This window comes from Strongylocentrotus purpuratus, unplaced genomic scaffold (assembly GCF_000002235.5).
Source record: "Strongylocentrotus purpuratus isolate Spur 01 unplaced genomic scaffold, Spur_5.0 spur5_scaffold_5, whole genome shotgun sequence".
NCBI lineage: Eukaryota > Metazoa > Echinodermata > Echinoidea > Camarodonta > Strongylocentrotidae > Strongylocentrotus > Strongylocentrotus purpuratus.
The window spans coordinates 14003370-14027822 of NW_022145611.1; the positions used below are offsets into that span (position 1 = coordinate 14003370).

At 37.0% G+C, this 24453-nt stretch overlaps 2 protein-coding genes across 2 annotated transcripts; one reads left to right on the forward strand and one right to left on the reverse strand.

The window, feature by feature from the left end:
• The first annotated feature begins 221 nt into the window (after nt 1-221).
• LOC115918070 (transmembrane protein 251-A-like) lies at nt 222-632 on the forward strand. Its single transcript, XM_030998612.1, has one exon. It carries the CDS (start codon nt 222-224, stop codon nt 630-632), a length of 411 nt encoding a protein of 136 aa, XP_030854472.1.
• Nucleotides 633-3854: 3222 nt separating this feature from the next.
• Nucleotides 3855-22820, reverse strand: LOC580482 (CCAAT/enhancer-binding protein zeta). The gene is made up of 24 exons (XM_030999031.1): nt 22712-22820; nt 21260-21390; nt 20691-21126; nt 20103-20214; nt 19486-19742; nt 18664-18789; nt 17999-18088; nt 17602-17686; nt 16715-16799; nt 16004-16100; nt 15113-15197; nt 14482-14593; nt 13879-14020; nt 13053-13181; nt 12450-12630; nt 11962-12044; nt 11414-11567; nt 10764-10896; nt 10181-10398; nt 9632-9683; nt 8896-9095; nt 8173-8282; nt 4989-5067; nt 3855-4432 (listed from the first exon to the last, which is right to left on the reverse strand). Exons 1-24 carry the CDS (start codon nt 22772-22774, stop codon nt 4296-4298), a joined length of 3297 nt encoding a protein of 1098 aa, XP_030854891.1. The 5' UTR covers nt 22775-22820; the 3' UTR covers nt 3855-4295.
• Nucleotides 22821-24453: the final 1633 nt, after the last annotated feature.

Here is a 24453-nt window from a genome sequence, read left to right on the forward strand (position 1 = left end):
CTGCAAAAGTCTTGAATTCAGAATTGCCTCCTTTAGGAGAGTTGCTTGCTCCTTGGATTTACACTTCTAGTATATACTTTTGATATAAAAAGAACTATATGTTCATACACTTATAAAGCATTATTACAGAATAAAGGTAAACGTAAATGCACCATGTTAATTTTTTTGTTCATTCCAGAGTGCTTTCCTTTCATTGTGCACGACTACATCTGCGAAGCAACATGAAATTCCGACAAAGGATGGGATGGTTATTTGTGGTCTTATTCCTGGCCCTCAGCTGTTTTTTGTGGTACTTCATCTTCGAGCTCAGTGACCAGTACAACACCCTTGCCCTGGACCACGTCCAGACGTACTCGGACACGCTCCGTCTCAACCCCAATCAACTCACATGGTACATGTCCATCACCAGACGCCTGGTGGCTCTTCCTTTCTGGTTCTGGGCCCTCATATTCGGGATCCCATACCTGCAAATCTTCTGTATCTTGATAGCGTGTACCAGAAGCGACCCCCTGAGCGCAACTATCATGGTCGTTCCCGTCTTCCTGTGTATGAAGTTAGCGAGTCTCGGAAGCAAGTCAGAGAGAACTGAGTATTTGTCAGATGATGATATACCCCACTTGCAGACAACATGACATCGAATTGTTTCTTCCGTGAAGAACTCTATTCCAGACCTAAAGAAATTCTATTTATTGATGGAAGATAAGCGAAGTGAAATATTGTCTTCTTTAAATGATTTGTATCAGGAGACGTGAAAGATTGCAGAGTTTGACTTTGGGTACGAGTACATGTCATGAAATATGATTAATCATCATGATTCATGAATGACTAGGGTGAATTGGGACAAAAATTGGAAGAGCATTTTAATTACGACTCAAAGATATGGAATAGGTCTGCATCACTCCTCACAGAGAAAGAAATGATAATTTTTACTAATGGGATATGGATTTGGTAACAAATGTGATATTATTTTCTTGTACTGTAAGTATTATTGCACATGGACAAACTGTACTGAATTATTATTTAATGTATTACGTAGTTTTCAGATGCAAATGACACAGAGCTTTGCCTTTGCAATGAAGGGACAAGTGTTAATTCTATTTTACACTTTCTTATAATTGTGCAATGAAAAAGTATTTCATCGACTGTGACTGATAATGTATTTACTTTTGAACATATAAGGTGCACATTTTTTAAAACAATGTACGTGTCTATAGTTTTAATAATTTTTAGATACAGTAGTTATTTACAGTATTCATGTACTTTTTTAATTATTGTTTTCTTGGATTATAATGCAGAGTTACAAATGTCACCATTCTTTCATATATACTGATTTCAAAGTGACTTCTTGTTATTCTAATAAACTATCTAAGGTCAACAATGAATGTTTATTTTTTGTAGAATGAATGACTAAATTGCTTAAGTTGTCACTTAGTTTTGAATAGGATACCGGGGTATGTGGATTTTCCCAAAGACCCGTTGCAGTGGGATTTTCAGTGTTCACTTTGTGTGTTCATTAATGTACAGTAATGAGGAGGCAAGTTGGCTCAGTCGGTAAAGCGTCTGCCTGTCGAACCAAAGATCCCGGGTTTGACTCCCACCAAGGCGGATGACTGAAGCCTGCGTTGTGTGTTAACGTGCCCTTTCCCTTGTTCATAGACGCAGACTATGTTGAGTGGAAAACACTCCGTCCCTCGGATAGGACGTTAAATGGAGGCCCCGTGTACAGGAGAGTCACCACCCTTGCACTATTCGTATAAGAGTAGGGGGAAACCCCGGTGTAATGGTCCACCTGCACACCCCAATCAGGCAGAGTATACGGCATCTGCAAGAATCTTCAGTATTGAAGGAAGCAGATTATCTTGAAGAAGAAGAATGTACAGTGGTTCATTAAACTGTTGTGGAGAAGCGGGTATGACTTGGTATTACAGTATGCAACATGATTTAACCACCCATCGTCGAAAATAAAAATAAAGGATAACACAAAATGGTATATACAGTACAGTACTGAATATCTAACAAATATTTTCCTCATATTAATTTTTTTCTTTCTCAGTATTGAAAGCAAACCACAAATGAATTGTATCCCCATCAAACATCAAAGGGATGGTATTTTTTCCCCGCTCTTGAAACCTTCCTCTCTGCTTGGACAGTATGTACATTAATTACATGTACCTCAAAGTGCCTTCATTAAAATAATTCAAGTTATGCTGATTGTTTGAAAAATTTGCATGTTACAATTATCATTTTCAGAGAACTCGTGCTTATACAACTGTACATAGACCGTAGTTTATAAGTGGTAAGAGGTGCAAAACACTGCAAATCAATGAAATTGTGCTAATAAACACTAAAGAAATGCTTATTTTCAAGTAGAATGGGTAACGGTAGTCTATGGGATATAATAACATAAGCTCTTATACTACTTTGTATAGTTATTGTACTCGCTCTCGCTTATAAATGGTGTCTATATAGGTTTATATGTTTTGTTAATTTCACACAAAGGTAAAATGCTTATGCAATATGACAACGAAATATACTCGTCTACAGTGTGAATATGAGATGTAAGAATTACATAAATCCAGTGTTATAAACAGTATTGAAGATGAACATGGAAGAAAAAAAAAAAACACTGGGAAGAAAAGGGAAAGAAGGCAAACTTAAATGTTATTTTCGTCCTCTTAGTTGGTAGCATTGATTTTATTTCAATGCTGCTCAGTACAAACAAACATCAAGGACGTTTGATACGACGGCTGCGACGGAAACTTGATAACTTGAAAATGTTTAGATAATCATAAATGGACAAATATAATTTGTTGCCAATTTCAAGGACATTTTCCATTTAAAATGTTTCTCATGAACTATTTCATGCAGTATGAGTGGACACTATTGCTGGTATATGAATATTTTTATAACTACATGTACGAAGAAAAACACACTTGTAAGTAAATACATAAATTCACAAAATGTGGAACTTCATTTTTAGATTATCTTGTCCATTGGAGCTGAAATGGTCATTTTTTTTTTAATTAAGAAGTAAGTAAATGTACTAACAAAATCACAATTATCAATGTTTTAATTAGATTCATGAAAAGCTTAACATGTAACCATGCTTGAAAATGTTAAGTACACGTGGTAGAATTATAGCTTCCAATTCGAATGCGAAATGTATTGAATATTAATCGTTATAAATTATTGTACGTGTTCATATATATAATGAAATTCGACAACAATAAAAATCATTCCAAACTGTTAAGTCTTTGTTCAAATGTATTTATTTTTATCTCAATGTATTGTATATACACAAGTACATGATTATTAAAAAGTCTTTGATATTCTAATCTGAAAATGTTACAATGTACAGGAAAATCTCAGGAAAGTTCTTGCATTCTACAGTGATCTTATTTTTTGCCCGGCACGATCCTTTTGACTTTATTTTAAAAAATCACCCTGTGCCTACAATTTCGAAATCATATAAATTTCAAAGACTCGCAGTCTTTCAAAGCAAATGCAAATTAAAACCACACGCACATACTAGGGTGCATGCCCCGTTGTCTTGTTTTAAATTGTAGCCTGTATTAGAATTATCAAATTTCTGGATCATTTCATATGTGATTTAAACTTAACCATTTGAGAGGGTACTGTCACTGGCATTTCGTCAGAAATATCAAACTTAAGGATTTTTCATTTATCATTACAATGTGATCTTGCTGGTCCCAGCTCTTTTTATTCCTTTTTTCCTTCCCCTTGATATAACAAGGTACATGTAATTTCCATTGTCCCAAAGATCTCGTTAAAACGAGGTTCCACTGTATTATTTTATTTTTTAGGGGGGGGGGGATCATGAATACCTTCAAGAAGGGGAGGGGGATGGCAAAGTCATGACTTGTTTATGTTGTATGCTAAGGATATATATACATGTAGGTTCAATCAGATATGAAGACAAATCCTATGACATAATCAAAATCAACATTGATTTAAAACGGCACATTGAATCATCTGTCATATTTAATGCAGGGTCGTGTATTTCAGGAAGCTTGATGAATGATACAACTTGCAGACCAGTGTAGGAAATATTTTTGTATTATCACAAAAGCTTGCATTTTATATTTTCTCAAGGGAATGTAAGATGTCAAAGCAGCAGTTCTTATATTTCCTTCTTGTTTCACCAGAACTGTTCTTATCATAAATATTTTAGAGCTCCTGTTTTAGCTTTCTAGAGCTAAATCTCGATCCACCGTCTCAGACCTCTCTTCCTTTCTTCCGCTTCCAACATCTCCTCCTCCAAGCCGTCCATCCTTTCATCTCTTTTTACCCCTTCCCCTGAAGCCCTTGGCCTTGGGTCCTTTCTGCAGCTTCTTGGCCCTGACCTTGGTCCTGGCATCCACTCCTCTCACCCATCGATCACGATCCATCTCCCATCGGAGCTGCTTCATGTCTGAAAACACAAACATATGGAAAGATTAAATCAATATCTCGTCTATCAATCAACTTTGTTCTGCAAATGCGCTTTCATTTCTTCCTTTGCATTCCCTTTATGCAGGAACTGTAACAGTCCGTAAAGATTTAAGATTATAAATAATATGTATTTATTGACTTATGTTTTAAATTTGTGTGAGCAAGGTAGTAGTATCATTCCTTCTTTCTATGTGCTACCTTTCATCGTCTTCTTTTGTTTATATTTCTCTTGGGGGGGGGGGGGGGGTAAATTGCTTGATAAAGAAGTAAAACAAAATTTTCTTGCTATCCTTTGCACATAGAGGCAACGTCATGTAATGTCTCCTCTCTGACTTCTGGCTTTCATCCATTTATTTCATCAAAAAGTGTAAATTCCTGATATGACCATTGACTAATGGCTCTTACGGTATCACTACCATCAGTCAATGGCCATATCAAAAGATGAAACAAGCAGATAAAAGTCATATGTCGTATGGGCCAGAGTACATGGAATAAACAAAAAACACAAATACAAATGATAAATGAGCTGAACAAACCTGCTTTGTCTTTGTTGGCAAGTGCATTGAGTCCCACATCAAACTTAGATCCAACATTTTCATCAATCATGCTTGAAATCTGCAGCAAAAAGAAAGATATACATTTCAAATTGTATCAAGGACATAACTAGAAATACAGACAAGGGTGCATTATTAAAGGTAAAGACCAGTTATGGTCATGTGATTGCATTGTGAAAGAAACGTTGTGGAATCGATCAGAAAAGGTTGATCATCTAGCATATAAGTATTGGTGTGTACTGCAAGGTTCTGGAATCATCAAAATGATAAGAAATATGGCCCAGTCTTCGTAAAGTGACAAGCAGTGTACACAGAAAGATGTATATGGGACTATATGCACACGTGCGTGACACGTGCGTTTATCTCTCACAGACCATGTAGATAAACTAATTTACCAAATATATCAATTATTGAGCGGTTTCCCGGCAAAATTTTTATCATCATGTATTAGTCAAAAAATATTCTTACACATGATTGGAAATAAGAGCTTCCATTTCATTTTTTGAAATTGGGGCGTTTCCAATACTGGTCTTTACCTTAAGTCATTTGGGAACATTTATTCTACTTTCAATCAAATATCTGTGTCAAATAGAAGCAGGGCTCAAATTAATTTTTTGTCAACGGGGGCTCTTCCCCCGAAAAAAGAGCCCCCGTGAGCCTTCTCACGGGGCTCTTTTATTACTGACGGGGGCTCTAAATACAAATATCCATTGAATTGGTACCTATGATACTCCTCAATTATTTGCTATTTCATCATTATCATTTCAATCAGCATTTTCCCTCTTACAAATTTACAAGCTACATAGCTGTTACTGGCCTGTGTATATAATATATACGCATACATGTCTGATCTTTATGATGTCTTTAACGTGACATATCTTCTTCTCCCCTTGCAAATGAAAAAGAAATCATGGTCATTAAAAGGGATTAAGCTACAAATAATGATTGTGATTCAAATTGATGCGAATATTTGTTTGAATGAGCACTATTATTCACCCGAATCATTTTTGTAAAAACAACTTTTACAAATCTCAGCCATGCTTACTGAGTTGAGACGTTCCATTCAATTTAAAATACCCATTACATAATACACTTCTCCTAATCTCAAAGTGATCTTACAGCACAGTGGCAGAATTGCATGGCTGAGATTTGTAAAAGTCATTTTTACAAAGAAGATTCTGGTGAAAAGCATTGCATATTCAAAAAAATCCTTGCATCAATTTGAATCACAATGATTATTTGTCGCATGGTCCTTTTATTAAATAACCTTGTTTTCTGTTTTGTTTGCAGAGGGAAAAGAAGCTATGTCACGTTAAGAAATCATAAAGATCAGTTGTATTATGCGTATATACATATGATACCAGAACAAATGTTGATTATCAGAATGTCATTTTGGAATACCTCTATACAAATACCACATTGTCTTTAGCCCGTATTAGTATTAGTATGATCCAATATAAAGCTATTATTCTTCATTTAATTCAGTATAATGCTTTTCCTCGAAAATAGTTTTGCTATTTTTTTAGGATTGAGACGCTAAGAAATGGTTTCAAATGTACATTACACGAACCCTGAACCATTGCAAAATGATGGTGGTTCTCTCTCTCTCTCTCTTTATTTTAATCAAGCATTATCAACTACATATAAAGCAGCAACCAAAAACTTATCTGAGATAGGTGAAAGTAAGAGTTAAAAAGAAAGTCATGCTAAAACAGCGCTTCACTTCCCCCCCGCCCCCTGAAAAAAATAAAATAGATTAGTAGTCCTCCTCTCCAGAATCCCCCCCCCCCCCGCTTTAATATCACATTTTCACTTGGCAGCCCAAGGGGGCCGGGGGGGGGGGGGGGGGGGGGGGGGGGGGTGGGAGGAGGGGGAAACCCTACCCCCCCCCCTCCCCCCCCCCCCCCGCCGTAGATCTGCCCATGTTATCATATCATTCCACGCAGGGGCGGCGATCCGGGGGGGGGGGGGGACACGTCCCCCCCTGGAAATTTGAAAAAGTGCAAAACAAATTGTATAGCATATACTGAATAATGACTGCAACACACTTTTAGGCTCTGGAAGGCCCAAGAGTGCAGCGTTTAGACTAATAAAATTGCACAAAAAGATCTCGCTCGGTCGCTACGCTCCCTCGCATAACATCCTCGTAAAAAAAAATCGCATTTCGTCTCCCTGGTCATTAACAGAAATCGCCGCCCCTGATTCCACGACATTTTGGTCTTCTTCTTCTCCTCAAAAGGGACTTTTAGATTTGCGTGGACGTGGACGTGGACGTGGACGTATTACGTCCTTTTAAGGCACTGGCAATCACATGTGACGTCCTTTTAAGCACTGGCAGTGCCTTAAAAGGAGGTCACACGTTGCAGTCCACGTTCTCATCGTGCAAATCTAAAAGTCCCTAATATTGATTTACTGGTCGAGGTTCATTATTTGCTGACAACGAAAAACTTCTCCAGGCCATGACCATGTTTCTGCCCTTGCCTGATCGCCTCCAGCTCCAGCAGACATGGCGCGGCAGCGTGCACACGCACCGCTACTAACGGCGCAGTAGGCCTATAACCACTGCTGACGGCGGCACTGCACTGCGAGCTGAATCGGTAATAATAGGCCTACTCATAAAACGAGAAATCTTGCACGCTAATCTTAGTTCCATTTCATTGGTTTAAGGTTTGAAAATTGAAACTCAATATTGTGTTAAAGTTATAACAGAAAAGATTATCTTTATTTTATAATTCCACCGGGGCGATTTTTAATTTTGCAATCGCCCCCGTGAGCAACCTGACGGGGGCGATTTTGTAGCTCACGGGGGCGAATCGCCCACCGCCCCCGTGTATTTTGAGCGCTGAATAGAAGATTAAAAATTGTTATAAAGTCAAAAACCAAAGCAACCAAGTTCCTAGATTCAATGGTGTTTTTTGATTAAGCAGAAATACTCAATATCAGTAACTGAGTGGGTAGATGAAAATGACACTAGGAACAAATTTCTAATAAACTTCCAAATGGTATCTCTGAACAAGATTGAGTCTCACATAATTAACTCATAATAAATAAAAATGCAAACATAATTTCACACAAATGCACGCTCATCTTCTGTTTGACGGAACCTTTCAGGATGCCTATTTTTGTGGGCCTTTAAATCTCTTCAGACAGATAAAACCGATCTTACCTGTTCAGTAACATCACCAAGTTCTTGTGTGTTCTTTCGTTGTTTCTTGGCACTCTTCTTGTCCTGCTTTTGTTTCCTCTTGCTTGCTTTGACTGGTAAGGGTTCCTCTTCTTTTTGTCAAAAATTTTGATAAAAGAGATGAAGAAAAACAAAACATTAATATTGAAAATACATGTGGTCATATATACAAAATAGTCCATAAAATTGATCCCTTATCCCAGTACTGTGTAGAACATTTGCCCTCCCCTAAAAAGGGTTGAGCTTTCACTTGCTTTAGATAAGCACAATATGGTGAATTTGCAGGACCGTTTACTGCAACATTTCTTCTACACTACCATACTTTTTAAAGAAAAGAATGCCACTGTTGTACTTTGGCAAGTCCAAGGTTATTTGTCCCATAGGTTACTGATGTTTGACATAATCATGAAATTTAGAAGTTAATCAGATGATTCTGTCACGCTGACACCCCTACTAGAGCTCAGATCAGATGAAATGACGAAGCAATTAGCACTTTTAATATTAATTTTTGTCTTATTTCTTGTAAGTTACTACCAAAGATCTTGTACATGACCATTTATGAACCCCTATCCTACCATGCACCTTATGACTTTTTCCATGACTGAAAATAATATTTATATTCACTACTAATCATTCCACGAATGACCAATCAATCGATTGACTGACCGAATGACCGAATCTGCTGACCTATCTATCTTCTCTTACCTTCATCAGACATGTCAAAGGCTTCCTCATCCAACCCATCCACGTCTGCACTCTCTCCTATCTCCTCCTCATCATCATCTTCATCATCCATTCCAACATCATCCTCCTCATCATCATCCTCGTCATCATCATCGGAGGAAGAATCATCTTCCTCTGCTTTCCTCTTCTTAGACTTCTTGGAGGGCTTCTTCTGGAATTCTCTGAAAAATGGTAGAGCAAATATGATTAGACATTGACAGTGACGAATTATAGAAAATTACACACAGCATGAATACATTTCCTTACTCGTAACTGAAAGGATTCTTTAAGTAAACTTCTAGAAATACTGAAGGAAGTTCATTTAGTCTTTTCCCTGACAATTTCCTTGACTGGAGTCCTTTTGATATCACATACATGCACATTAAATTACTTATGAAAGACTTCAATCTTTTATCTACAGCAGGGCCTCGTCTTACAAAGAGTTGCAATTGGACCAAATCAATCTCAAGTCCTCCAATCAATCACAAGTTTGCAGTCTTCTATCTCTTATGTACATGTTGCGATTGATATCAACTCTTTTTAAGACAGGGCCCAGGACTGAAATAAACATTTATATAAGTTGAATCTTTTCCATTCCGTTCACATAAAGAACATATTATCAAGAGTATACGATGTGAATGAATTTGTTTAGTGTCTTGAAGATCAAAGCATACAAATCCACATATGAATTATAGAGGACTAACATCCCTCCACTTACCGAGCAAAATCAATGTCATCCTCCTCATCCTCTTGACCACCCTCAATCTCATCTAGAAAGTGAAATAAAGATATTTAAATATTTATTTTCAAATTTTATTTCCAGAAGCATCAACTTCAAAAGGTAAATGTACTCTTAGCACACCATAACTTGAAATCAAGGAAACACAGTCTGAAGAAAGTTATGAATGGTGATATGTAAAGGAGGCAAGAAAAAAAAGGGAAAATACACCACTGTTACGATGAAATATTTGAAAATTGATTAAACTTTTTATAAAAAAGTAAAATTGGTAAAAGTGAAAAATACATATGATTCCAACCTATTTTGGAATTAAAATATGGATTACAACATTGCCCTGAATATATTATGAGTTCCTGACTTCAATGATTAGAATCATATATATGACTGCCTTTTTTTTCTATTGTAAAAATAAAAGAACTGTAAGTTATTACATCAATAATATACAAGAAATAATTTTTACACTCATCTGTACTTCCTACAAAATTTCCTCTATGGCATCATGAAAATGGAATCCTTAATGATACATACCAAGTATCCTGTCAAATTCGTCATCATCCACGCTGGAAGCATCACTGTCGATTTCATCTGGCGCCTCCATGTTGGCATTGCTTGTTATCTTCTCATCGAAATCTTCTTCTTCATCTTCATCATCTGACTTTCCATCTTTGTTGTCCTGGCTATCTGCCTTCTTGTCCTTCTTACTGTCTTTAGATTTCTTATCCTTTAGATCTTTCTGAGAAAAGAATCTACAAAAAGGAAATACAAAATGAACATGTCTCTGGTTTTCTTCTGAATATCATATGTAGATTGAATAAATAGCTAGTTTTGTTTGGTCAAGAGGGATTAGACCTCCTTGCGTGATCACTGACAGGTGGTTATTTCATCAAATCAGCTCTCATTTAACAAAAGAACAGTGGACCATGGGGGACCAATGGTTACCGCTGAGGCATTGTTTGCTATATAGAGGGCGCAAGTAACTTCAAGTAGTGCAGTCCTGCTTTAAATGTTAATACTTCTTTTTATAGCACTCTAATGGACCTTAATATGATCATTAATACATCAGCATTAACATATTTCTTTTCAAGTTGATATAGATTCACCGAAGACATACCTGTGGAAGAACATCTCATCAATGGGTACACTCTCCTCTGTCATGCTTGTGAAGTTCTTGCTGTTGACTGGCATACTTCTGATAGCTGGTGGTTTATACGATCTAGACTTGGGCTGCATCACAGATTCCTTTCCTGTATTAGACAAACAGAAAGCAATACAATCATCATGATGACTTCTCGCATAGCATTTATTTTGCCAGCCAGAGAAGATACAAGCAGGCCAATATTCATAACAGTAATATTAGATTCTTGTATGACAATCATAACCACAAAGTAGCTCCAATACCATGCCAGCTTCAGCATGGCTGTCATAATAATCAGTTCTGTAAGGTACTTAATTTATAACCTATGCAAAGAAAGAAAACTATGGAAAGAGGCATAAGTAAAGGACATTAGCACCAGGCAAAAATTTACATTCTGTGTGTAAGTCAAGTCTATTGACTCCCACACAAGGACAACACCTTATAACCTTATGATCAAATCAGCAACTGGACAGCCTGTGACAGAAAACGTTTGTGTTCTCTCATATGAATTAAGGAAGAAAAGATATCAAACATTTTCAAAACATTATTTAATGAGGATATTGCGTTACGAGCCAATAAATGAAATTAACAGCTCTTTCAAAGAGAGACTCTAGCATGCCACTCACCAATTTGTTTCTGCTTGGGGTTCTTGTAGACAAACCTGTCTAGAAAGCGACCTGGTGTGAAGTCCTGTAGAGGGTTGCCTGTGTAGAAGACAAGGGATCCAGCTAGGAGCTGTGATGCAAACAGGGATACTGATGGATGGAAGTGATTCGACAGCTGAAAAAAATAAGGAAAATAAGTCAAAAACCCCTTTATTAAACATTTTTAAGACAAGCAATTTTGTTATGAATGTCATTTGAGATAATACTGCAAGAACATCAGTAGTGTTTGCCTTTACTCTACATTTTCTAGTTTTCAAACCATAATAATGATTGGGTTAATGTCTTAATATTTTAGTGAAGTGTTCAAAACCTCGTCTGAGAAGGTGATAAGATTTAGGCAAGAAACTACTCAACATTGGATTAAATTGGATGACTAAACAAAATGGCAATGGATAGAATGAAATGATAACTCTTTAATATGCTCTTCACATGCTGCGTGTCAGATATCATATACTCTTTTTAAAATTGGCAAGTTTTGCACAAACTTCAAACAGTCTTCTTTCTCTCACCACTTTGAGCTCCCACATGACAGCATTATCCACATGACTATGAAGAGGATTCCTGGCTAGCGGGTCATAACCAGAAGGTACACCTGATATAAACAGAAAGAAAGAAAAAATAAATGTAACTTCGCACTTAAACCTTTCCCAAAGAAGTTATAAAATTGCAAGGAATTAAATAGAAGAGAGACAGAGACAGAGAGAAATAACATCTATTGATATAGCAATACATTCTCATCTACATTTATCCATCTCAAACTTATTCATTGCTCCCAACTTTGCAAATGCCAATTTTATAACTATTTTTCCATCATTATGTGCCTGAATTGAAACAATTTTAATAATCACAGATATATCCAAACAACAAGAATTTTTTTTCTCTGCAAGAATCTTATAAAACTATACATAACATCATTACTGCAAGAATAAAAATTGCACGGAATACTCCACTCCAAATTTTAGAGAACTACAATTCCATTTCACAAGTATTTTCTTACCTTCCTTCCCACCGGGCCTGACTGGCCTATGTACCCAGGATGCTTTGTCCTTGCTACCGGGTTGGGGTTTCTCAGGATGTGATGTTGTTCTGCCCTTAGCATCAACCCCTCCTTCTTTGCCCTCATCATCATCTTCTTCTTCTTCTTGTACATCCATGAAATGTTCATCTTCATCATCATCCTGGTCAATAATGACATAGAAATAAACACAGTTGTAAACAAAATCAAGGCAAAATTTTCATATTTGTTCACTACTACATGCTCAAAAAAATGGAGAGAAACACCCAAACAAAATGATGTGTATTATTTGTTTTATAAAAGGATGTTATTATAACATGATTTTGATAATGACCGGTCATTATCTAAATTACGCGTTAGGCAAAATAAATGCCTGGTCACGTGTACGCTATCAACCAATCATTTGATTAGGATCCACGTCATCATCTTATAATGACATCCACTATATGATTATTCCAATCTAAATTGCTGTGACGAGGTTGTAATTTACTATTCTTATGAAATGTGTTGTCTTGCTATAAAACAAAGGTTCTAATCAAATATAAGAAAACAAATAACACAAACATCTTGAGAAACTAAACTTACATCATTCCATGAGTTGACCTTTCCTAAGGACGGTTTGGCCTTGATGAGCTCAGAGACCAGGACTAGGACTGCAGCTATGAAGGGAGACTGCTGCCAGCTACACACTTGCAGAAGTCGTTTCACAAAGGCCTGGCGAGAGATTGAAAAAAGAAAGCTGTTTACCATTTGACTGTTATAACCATTCAACTGTTATAACCAACAAAGACAGCATTGTTATTTCAATTGTTTGATGGTCAATTTTTATTTCCTCCAAGTGCTGAGAAAGATAATCAGACAGGCGATCGGCTTGTAAAAGTCATGGAGTTCCTGACTGACCTAAAGGTTTATAATTATCATTGCAGCATGAGCTAAATCAAGGATTATTTCTAAAGGATCTAAGACAAAGTTACCGGGTCCCTTTAATGTTCTTGGTAGCTACATGTAGCCCCGATGGAGTAACACAACTCAAGAGAAGAGCTGTGATATTATAACCAGGAGTTTAAAGATTAAAAACCAAAGTCAATACACTAAAGCCCTTTCATTTGAAGGAATAACGAAAAGTCATTTGTACAGCAATAAATGTCAGAGTTCCTCCTCATTGCTTATCTACAGAGGGAATATTTGCTTTCTTAGCAGTCAGGTTAAAGAGTCATTATAAATCAAAACAGCTTTGAATCCGGTCAGAGGGACTACTGGATTGCAAACGAAGGCTTCAGCGTAATGACTTGGTCTCAAATCTAGTTAACCACCTTACAAAGACCATTGCTCTACCGAAACCTGTCGGACCATAGGAAAGTAATTTGCAATGCGTATTTCAAGGACATTGAAGCAAATGACCTCGACTGACCTTGACCCTGTTGATGACATCATCACTCTTGAGTGTTTGGTAGAGAAGGTTGAGGAACATGGCATGACGGGGAGACGAGGAGAGATGGGGGTCCAGGAGCTTACGGTACAAGGCCGAGTAGAACCGATCCATAGTCGATTGCCTGAATAATTCAGTCACAACAAAACAGATACATGTCAAAGGTCATTCTCTACAGCACAAAATGTTATAATTTCTCTTGATGTTACCTACTAAATGACGCTTCAGAAAAATTTGGAGTAATGCTCACACTTTTAGACAAGTCGATTGAGTTCAGCAATATTGGTTCCCATGAAGACGTGGACTACTGTTTATGGTTAAGGCAGGCAACATTTGCTAATCTGGTGCTTTTTAGCCCAATAACTCTAGTAACTATAGTTTGTAATTTTGTTTGTAATTTTGTTTTAAGAATTTCTTACCTCATCCTTTCAATTTAGAAAACAAAACCTTTGACAAGTATGAAAAAAATCTGCTAGCTATTCAAATATCACTTTAATATGCCAAAGGTTCCTGATAAAACCGTACATACATCTTCAGGATTGTCTGCAGACATTTTCAACACTACATTACTGGGTAACTACTGACCTCTTGTCTAAGACCTGTTTGATCAATAGGAGAGCTTGGATGCTGGTGTTGAAGGTCGTCTGATGAACAACCTTGAGAAGGGTGTCTAGCTGCTCATGAACCTTCTCATCTTCTGCAAAGTATCAAAAATATGAACAAATATTTACAAATAATCAAATTATACAGGAATATAATGTATATTCTTATTAAACAATATGTACCCCTGTTACTAATATCTGATATTCAAATACATACGGTACATTGGACCTTCATGTCTGTCAGCTTTCCAGAGTAAAATATGTAGAAACACAGAGTATGCTTTTACTCAGAAGTTTTTAAAAAAAGAGGGATTTGTTCATGGTGTCTGCAATTGAGAAATGATTAGCAAGTGTATAGATAACATCATTAATTAAAGTTACTTTTGTGCACATGAACAAAACAAAAACAAGGATCGACTACAACTAGAGACATTATACAAAGTATTGGATTTGCATTGATGAAATAATTCAACCATTACATAAAAACAATATGGCGGATACACAGACCATCATATTAATAAATAAAAAATATATTTTTGATAAACAGAAATTGAGTGGAAATAAAAATAATTGTGTAGATTCAAATCTGTTTGTAGTTGTGTCTTTGCACTTACCTTTAGAATAAGGGAATGCTCGATGTACTCCAGTGATGACTGCTGATAACATCTTGTTATCAATCTTCTTCTGTTTGGTGCAAGCCTGTCAAACAAACAACAAGATATAGGTACCCATTCGGCCATTGGACATATTAACTTAATTGGTGTTTATTACAAAATCTGAATTGGGTTTGGAGACGAGGGGTGGAAACGAATGGAAAAAGTATAGGATGGAGTAGACTGATAGAGATACATGGGTAGAAGGGTGTGGCAGATATGGGGTGAAAGGACCTTAAAAGGGGAACTGTTTTAAATAGGACAAACTAGAGAATATCCCCATGGAGTAAATGGATTTATTAAACACAGGTTGTTAGTTTGTTATAACAAATAGTTTCTACTCCCCACAATTTAAAGATCAATCAACTACAAATCAATGTATTAAGAATCAGTTAATGCAATTTGAATGTTCACATGATGTAACAATATGACATTGTACATGTCCAATCTAGCTACACGTAGTATGATTTTCATTCACTGGCCCATGAACAAATTATGGTTGCCCCTGTCAAGCAGGCAAGTGTCAATGTAATAGGAATCATATATATATATATATATATATATTTTTTTTTTTTGCTGGTTTGGTTTGTTGGTTTAAATCACCTAATTAACTAATGGCGCATTATAAATGTTCACTATTATTATTATTATTCTTAATTGCTAAGAAAGCATGTGTATGCTTGTAAGTAAGCAACCACGGGACCAGTGTACCAGTCTTCTCTGAGGGACTTGTAATGAGATTTAACGCCTTATCAAAGGGGACACATCAACTTGGGTTTTGAATGCTGGACCACTGCTCTACCACTGAGCCACTGTTCCTTTCTTCAGGTATTAGACCCGAGATTTAATTACCTTGAAGAATGAGAGGTAGACAATGATGAGTTGGGTTGCAAGCTGATCCTCTTCTGGATGTAGAACCAGCTGATTTAAGAAGCACACAGCATAATACCTGCAGGGAAACAGAATACAATGGTGGTTATACTCTCACAGTTAAGGTAAACATTCATCCACTGAAAATGTTCAATCTTCTTTGTTCAAGTTCAAGTTCAATTTCATGAAAGTCCCATATTGCCCTCAGAATTATACTGATCTCCGTTTGTTCCCCAAAGGGGCTTTAAGGAAAATTTGGGGAAAATTCGAAAATTTACATTTTTTTGGCAAAAATGGCAAGGGGTTAGTTCATCATTTTGCCATAAAATGAAAATTTTCAATCTTCTTTGTTTCTTCGTCACGAAAGTCCCAAATTGCCCTCAAAATTATATTGATCTCTCAATTGTTTTTCTTTAGGTTCACAGGGTCCATTTTGAACAGTATACAAATATCATTGATCATCTCCCCATATTTTCAGAGGTTTGTCTGACTTACTGACAACAATTGTACGTATTCTGACTACCGGTATTGGTATTGGTATAGGTGAATAAAGTCTCTAACTGTGAAGGCTGAAGGAAGAAGTTTTTCTTTGATTTTAAATGCCTTTTAGAAATAGAGTATTAAAGACAGTATTGTTTGAGCAGTTTAAAACATGTCCTACTACATTTGGAGACAATTTTGCTGCATACTCACTGTGCTTTTGTGTTGATGTTTGGTCTGAAGAGCAACTCTTCTATAGCTTGGACAACAACGATCTTCATCATGGAGTGAACATCAACTAAAAGGGACAAAAGATAACAAGAAATGAGATTAAAAATTGAAAAATTGTCAATGATTGGAAGCAATAGAAAAGATATTAAAGGTAAAGACCAGTATTGGAAACGCTCCAATTTCAAAAAATGAAATGGAAGTTCTTATTACCAATCATGTGAAAGAATATGTTTTGAATAATACATGATGATAAAAATTTTACCGGGAAATCGCCTACTAATTGATATATTTGGTAAATTAGATTATCTATTTGTGTGTGAGAGATAAAAACACACATGTCGCGCATGTGTGCGTAGTCCCATATACATCTTTCTGTGTACAGTGCTTGCAACTTTATGAAGACTGGGCCAAATTTCTTATCATTTTGATGATTCCAGAACCTTGCAGTACATCTATGCTAGATGATCAACCTTTTCTGATCGATTTCACAATGCAATCGCATGACCATAACTGGTCTTTATCTTTAAGCAGAACAGCTAAATATTATACCACATACACAAACATCACACAAATTTAGTCTCTGTAATGACAGAACTTGTTGATTTCTGTCATTTGTCAGATTTTCAACATTTAATTGGAAAAATATCAAGAAACACAATTAGTTGGCTGTGATTGCTATTTTTTAAATTTCTAAAATTGGGAAATAAGAAAATATGTGAAAAGGAAAACATGAGGCCACAAGCACAAAATAAAAAAAGTTGCAATTAAACCCAACTTGAAACTATCTGAAAAACAAAACAAAACAAAACAAAAAATACAATCAACAAATAAATCTTCCACCAATCATTGTTAGTCCAGTAGACCCTTACCTAGCTTCTGCAGCCAGTGAACAGCTTTAGCAGCAACCTTGTAATCAGGGTCTCCAACCTTGTTCACTATCAACCTCAGTAACCTCTGAAAGATATCAACAAGAAAGCATCTCATGAATCACCAAACATAAGTGAGGCAAAGCAATATCATTACCTGATATTCGATATTGATCATATTCTAACTCTTACACATTACACACATTCTTTTGTGCCATGAACTTTTGCTTTGAAAGATAGCACACAGGTAATTCACACCTCTTAAATGATATGACTGAGGTTAAATAAAAATATGATACACATCCAAAATGAATTTTCTGTATTGCCGTGGAATCAGATTTCAGTTTAATTAAAATTTGTGACAACATGAAAAATAAGAAATTATACTAATTGTTCTCACCTTCTCTTCTTCTGGTCTGTTTACTATTAACTCATAGCAACAAGATAGAGCCTTAGCCTTGATGGCACTCACTGTATCCTGAAGCATTTTCTGTGGGAATGTAAAAGACATAAAGACAAATTATTAAACAGATAAAAAATAAACAAACAAGAGTAAAATACAGAAAGAAAGGGTGAAGAAAATACACTGAGGAATGAGAAAGCAGAGTAAAAGTTAACAATGGATACAATGCTTTAAATACCTATAATATAAGCAATTTTAGCACAAATTCTAATACTTCAGAAATCATACGTGTTATCCGGGTAGAAACCTGTATAATGTGATATAGCGAGCTGAAGTTGAAAGCATCATAAACAACTTTTTCTTGCCTGAAAGCACCCTTAATAAAAAGATTTTACTAACATCAATCATTCCAAAGTTTCAGCTCTTTCAAATACATTTTTATTCTTTTGATGGCACTCTACTATTTCTTTAATATATTTTTTAACAGAATACATTAAAAGAAAGTATATTTTTCCAATGGAATAAGAAAAGAGAATAAAGATCTAAATATCACATCTAAATGAATATAGTTGCTCTAATTGGGACATAATCATAAATTAAAATATCACATAATTAATTTCTTTGTATGAGCACAGTTTCTCATTTTATAAGAAACAACATACCTCTATCATGTCCAGGAGAGATCCATATTTCTGTTTAAGTTGATCCTCAAAGAACCACAATAAGACCTGTTTGTCACGGCTTTGTCGATTCTTGCTGCACCTCTTCTCCAGATCTTCAAATGAATGCTGCCAAACATAACAGAAAAAACATGATTAAAGCTGGTATAGGGTCAACTCTCATCAGGATAAACCATTCACCAGTAAACACTTGTCTTTTTACATTTAAACTTTAGTCCAACTTTGACATGTTCTTATGGACTTTTCTTATAGGCTCAAAGGAGAAAATGTTTCCAGTCGCCATTCTCCTATGAAGTTTAGAACATTTCAAAATGAGATTGAATAAAATTCAACTTTTTAAAGATATGTTATAATGACACAAAATAATTTACCCCCCCCCCCCCCCCCCCCCAGTTTCAGACATAGTCAACTGCAAAATGTTTAATAAAAAACAGTCTGAGGCTACATGAAAGCAATTAATATCTTTTTAACACAACAAAGCTCCATATAAAGAATCCTTGTACAAACAATTTCTTGTCATGTATACAACATGTAAAATAGTGTGAAAATTGTACACCACCATGCACATGATGCATTTCTCTCCCAAATAGGTTTCTTCATACAGCTTTAATTTATTTGATTTAGTGAAAAGGCTTTTTTTTCATCCAGGATGATGACGGAATAGTAAAAAAGGAGGAAATTTACTAAATTGCATCAAAAGGTGATATTTCAAGCAAAATTGCATTATGATAGAGCCAGACAGAACAAGTAGATACTCCCACCATGATGTATGGAATGACAAGCGGGCATCAATGTGCATCTTACCTGTGCAAATGTCGTCAACCTTCTGTTGCTAGGCAACAACTCTTCCAGGAAGAGCCTCTTGGCCGCATCCAGCCCTATGAGGGCCTCCCTGCGTCCCTTCTTCTTCACCATGGCCAGCAGGGCATCTAGGCTGAGGGGAGTGTGGATGGGGGCTCCCTGGACCTCCAGGGTCAGAGCGGCTACCTTGTCTGAGAGTGCCCCTGACTTGGCAACGGTCTGCATCCACCTGCTCTGGGAACCGGAATCACTGCTTTTCTCTGTTTATTGGAAGAGAAGATGAGAATGAACTAAAACCATCAGAAATTTGGCTGTTGTTTATGATGTTAACCCTACCAATCCACCTCAGCATTTTAGCCTCCATATATTCATGAAATAAAGATGAACTGCTAGCTTCTATGACTTTAAGAGCTTGAGTCTAAGCATAATTTGGTACCAAATTAATTCAAAATTTAACCAATACTTGCTGCACAGTCTTTAACATCACTGTGCTGGATTAACAACATAACCCTGACCTTTGAAGAGTTACTAATAAATATCCTGAAACTATTCATTTCACTTCAACTAAAATCATTATCAAGACACAGAGTTCTAAGGAATAGATATCAATAGACACTCACTGGCAGCATGGAGTTCTACTTCCTGGTCATAGAGCTTGGTAGCATATTCCATGTAAGATGAGACGACTCCTTCTGATGATACTGCTGGACTGCCGGTTGCTTTCACTCCATCCTGAAACAGAAAAAAAGAATTCAATGAAATTTTTTTTTTTTTTTGTAAATTTCATAGTTGCAAAGCTATGAAACCACATACCATAACATAACATATGGACTTTATTTACATTGCATCACGTTCAGGTATTTTTGTGAACACATGATGATAAAAGATGTCTGACAAAAAAAATTGTAAACTTTCTTCATTGTTATTAGATGAATCATGAATGTATCTTGTTTGGTATGCAATGATAGACTCCTCACCCTAGTTTGTTAAAACGAACATAAATCTATATTCATACCTTTTTTTACAAAATTAACAAGCATTTCTTATTATCTATGGGTTGTCAATGAACTTAGTCTTACAATGGTTTCAAGAAACTGGCCTCTGTAAACTGAGTAATATTATAATAAACAGGAGTTCATTTTCACTATTTGTGAGAATACTAAAAAGTTTGCTATACAGTTTAGTTTCGATAAATAGGGATATTTCACCTGAATTGAATGCCATTTGGTCCCAGTGGGAAGCAAAATTGAAGATGTCTTTGGAACTTCCAGGCCCAAAGCTCCTTTGATCTTCTCATTTTTAATTTGCTTTTCTACTTGAGCAGGCTTTTCAGTCCTTTCTTTTATTGGAGTCTTTGCAGCACCACTTGGAGGATTTTTGTCTTTATTTTGATTTCCACCATCCTTTTGTTTTTCGTTGTTTTTCTTCTTTTGGTTCTTTTTGCTAGTAGCAGGTGTACCAGGTGTAGAATTGTCCTTCTTTTGAGGTTTGTCCTCCTTTGGTTTGTCCTCTCTTTGAATTTTGTCTTTCTTCTGAGTTTTATCCTGAAGTTGCTTCTTGTTCTTCTGTCCTGCAGTCTGTCCTGCAGTCTTATCTTGCTTTTGGACAGGCTTCTCCTTTGGCTTCTTTGCGATATCTTTGAACCTGCCAAAACAAAATAAAAAGAGTGATAAAATAACAAGCCCATGTTGAAGAAAAAAATCTTGCTTTATGTAAAATGATAATAATAAAAGCTCCCACATAGTCAAACGGTTGATTTTACACCATCATAACCTACCTGTCAAGCTTCAGTTTTTTGATGACATCACTGATCTCTGATGCAGGGATGTCTTCCCCATCTCCAAGGCCAGCAGTCTCGATTTCTCCTCCATCGTCATGGATACCACTCACTAGACCGGATAATTCCTCCTGCACAGATGAGAACATAAAAGACTATTACTCACACATTTAGCAATAACAGATCTTTTACTGAGCTGAGCGAATAACGTTCCTATTTTTTGTATTTCAACATATTAACTTTTGTCATAGAGAAGAAATTACAACAAATACTTTCAAGTTTTGTCTGCTCTATCTATGACGTGCTTAGTCAGGTGAAAAAACTTAAATCTCTTATCAATAACCAATTCCTTGAAAGATTGAGTTATGCTTGATACTACTTCACTAGGCGCTAGTTCAGAATCATATCCAGACTTTGACCCGTAACTCCGGCGTGGAGTTACCCTACTAAAACATACCCAAAATCAAAAAAATGTTCATCAATGTTTAAATGACGGTCATGATTTAAAATTTTGTTATGTTTCTTACCTGTTTTGTGTCATCTTTCTTTTTCTTTTCAGAGTATTTTTGGGGAAAATAATCATATTAGTATACACTTTCTCACAGGTTTCATGGCAAACCGCTGCACAATACAAGTGTAGGCCTATACAGATGGATGGGCTGTGGGCAGACGCACGCCTGGGTGAAGTAATATCTCATTACAATTACGGTAGCTAACTTCACGTGCGCCCGCCCGCAACCCATTGTGCAGCCGTTTGCCATGAAACCTGTGAGAAAGTCTATAATAACATCAATGTTTTCTGAAAAATACTCCCCCCAAAATAAGAAAGTTGACACGAAGCAGTTAAAGAAACATTACAAATTTTATATCATGACCATCATTTGAACATTTGATGAATATTTACTTGATTTTGGGTATGTTTTAGTCAGAGTTACGGGTCAAATTCTGGATATGATTCATAACTACCGTATAGCGCCCTTCGCTATTCAGCTGTGATTGTGACTGAACATGATTAAATTCACTAGCAAAGAACATAAATAAATAAGAAATTTCACTTCAATCACAAGCACAATGCAATGCAAATTGCAATCAGTTTTTGCAGCAAAAAATATATTCATGTTTTCATGATCTAGAAAATATTAAGTACTAACATCAAACATAAATTTTAAAGTATGAATTTATACCAACATAATTCCGTAATTTAGATCTACAGTCCTACACCAATGCTTTGTGCGAGTTAAATTTGTTTTGGTTTTGGCTTTTGCCGTCTTCATTGCATTGTGTGCGTGCGCGTGTCAGACCGTCATATTTCCTGCGACAAGACACACGTTTGAATATGTGGGACAACACAAAATTATCTCGAACAGCAAGCCACATAATTAATGACTAAATACAAGCTAAATGAAACTGAGAATAATATTCACCCTATTACAAGGTAATAATGGTACGTACATCATCATTTCGGTCGACAGGAGACTTGGTTTTCTGTGCCTTTATCTTCTTTTTAGTCTTCATTTCTGCTTAAACTTAGTTAACACGTGAAGCACATGCAGGTGACGTCACTAGATTATTACTTATTATTCATTTATGCAAATCAACCCGAAAGTTTTGGTACGGTGGTGGTGGTGGTGGTGGTGGTGGTGGTGGTGGTGGGGGTGGTGGTGGTGGTGGTGGTGGGGGAGGGGGGGGGGGGTGGGGGGGGGGGCAGCGACTTCTAGTAGAAGTTTACAAACTTGAGTTCCGCTACCTAATATTGAGCTCTGGTATATAATGGCAGGCGCGGATCCAGGGGGGGGGGGGGGGGGGCGAGCGCCGAGCGGCCGGGAGAGAGAGAGAAGAAAAAGAAGAAAAAGGGAAAGAGGATAGAAAGTGAAAAAAAAAGAGGAAGAAGAAAAGAAAAGAGGGAAGAAGGAGATCGGAGGGGGGGGGGAAGGACTTGCCTCCCAGGCTGTTGCCTCCCCCCTTCCCCCCTCCCATATCAAAAAAATAAAAGAGAAAGAAGGAAAGGGACAGAAAAAAGAAAAAGAGGAGATAAAGGGAATGACAAAAGAGGAAGAAGAAAAGAAAAGAAGGGGGATATCAGTTGCAATTTTCCCGCCAACAAGTTGTGGATCGGGGGGGGGGGGGGGCAAAAGGCCCTAGCCTCCCCCCCCCCCCCCCCCCCCAGCAAACCTAAAAGAGTCACAGTGTCACAAAATAATAAGGTATCAAAAATGCTCATCTGACCGTAATACACCTAAAACCCCTGAGCTTCCGGGGGCTCTGCCCCCTGGACCCAACCAAGAGCCCTTAGACGGCCTACTTGATACTCATCTGACCGTAATTGAGTGCCTAAAACCCTTGAGATTCCGGGGCTCCGCCCCCTGAACCCCAAGCCAATTAGTGACCTGCCACTAAAACAATTAGGTATCAAAATAATGCTTATCTGACCGTAATTAAATGCCTAAAACTCCTGAACTTCCGGGGCTCTGCCCCCTGGACCCCGCCTAGGGCCCTAAGGCGGACCCCTAAATGCTAATCTGACCGTAAATTAAAACCTTAAACCCCTTAGCTTCCGGGGCGGACAAGGTATCAACATATATTATTATGTTCATCTGACCGCAGGCGGTGGGCGGTGGGATGGTTCCCCCATAAACGCCGGCCAAAAAAAGAGAGGAGTGAAAAAGAAGAGGACGTAGGAAGAAAAGGGAAAAGACAAAGAACATTTTTAAAATTCAGACAAGGATCAAGAGTCGAGAACGGTAAAACGAATCGTTTTCTTTCTCTAATGAATTAATGAAACGTCAAAGCTTCCGCGCTTCGCGCGGGGGAGGGGAGGGGAAACTGAATTCAGACGAGGATAATTTTCGAGAACGGTACAACGAATCATCTTCTTTCTATAATAATTTAATGAAACGTCGAAGCTTCCGCGCTTCGCGTGGAAGGGGGGGGGGGGAAATTAATTTGGACAAGGATTAAGAGTCGAAAAAGGTACAACGAATCTACTTCTTTCTCTAATGATTTAATGAAACGTAAAAGCTTCCGCGCTTCGCGTGGGAGGGGGCAAACTGAATTTAGACAAGGATTAAAACTCATAACGGTACAACGAATCGTTTTTTTTTTTCGCTAATGATTTAATGAAACGTAAAAGCTTCCGCGCTTCGCGCGGGAGGGGGGGGGGGGGGGGAACTGAAATTAGACGAGGATTAAAAGTC

Coding starts and splice junctions, on each gene's coding strand:
- LOC115918070 (XM_030998612.1), top strand. CDS start 222: ATGAAATTCCGACAAAGGATGGGATGGTTATTTGTGGTCTTATTCCTG.
- LOC580482 (XM_030999031.1), bottom strand. CDS start 22,774: ATGAAGACTAAAAAGAAGATAAAGGCACAGAAAACCAAGTCTCCTGTC. Junction 14,021..14,481: donor AAACAGGTCTTAGACAAGAG/GTCAGTAGTTAC, acceptor TGAATTATTCAG/GCAATCGACTATGGATCGGT. Junction 10,897..11,413: donor CCCCAAGCAGAAACAAATTG/GTGAGTGGCATG, acceptor TGTCTAATACAG/GAAAGGAATCTGTGATGCAG.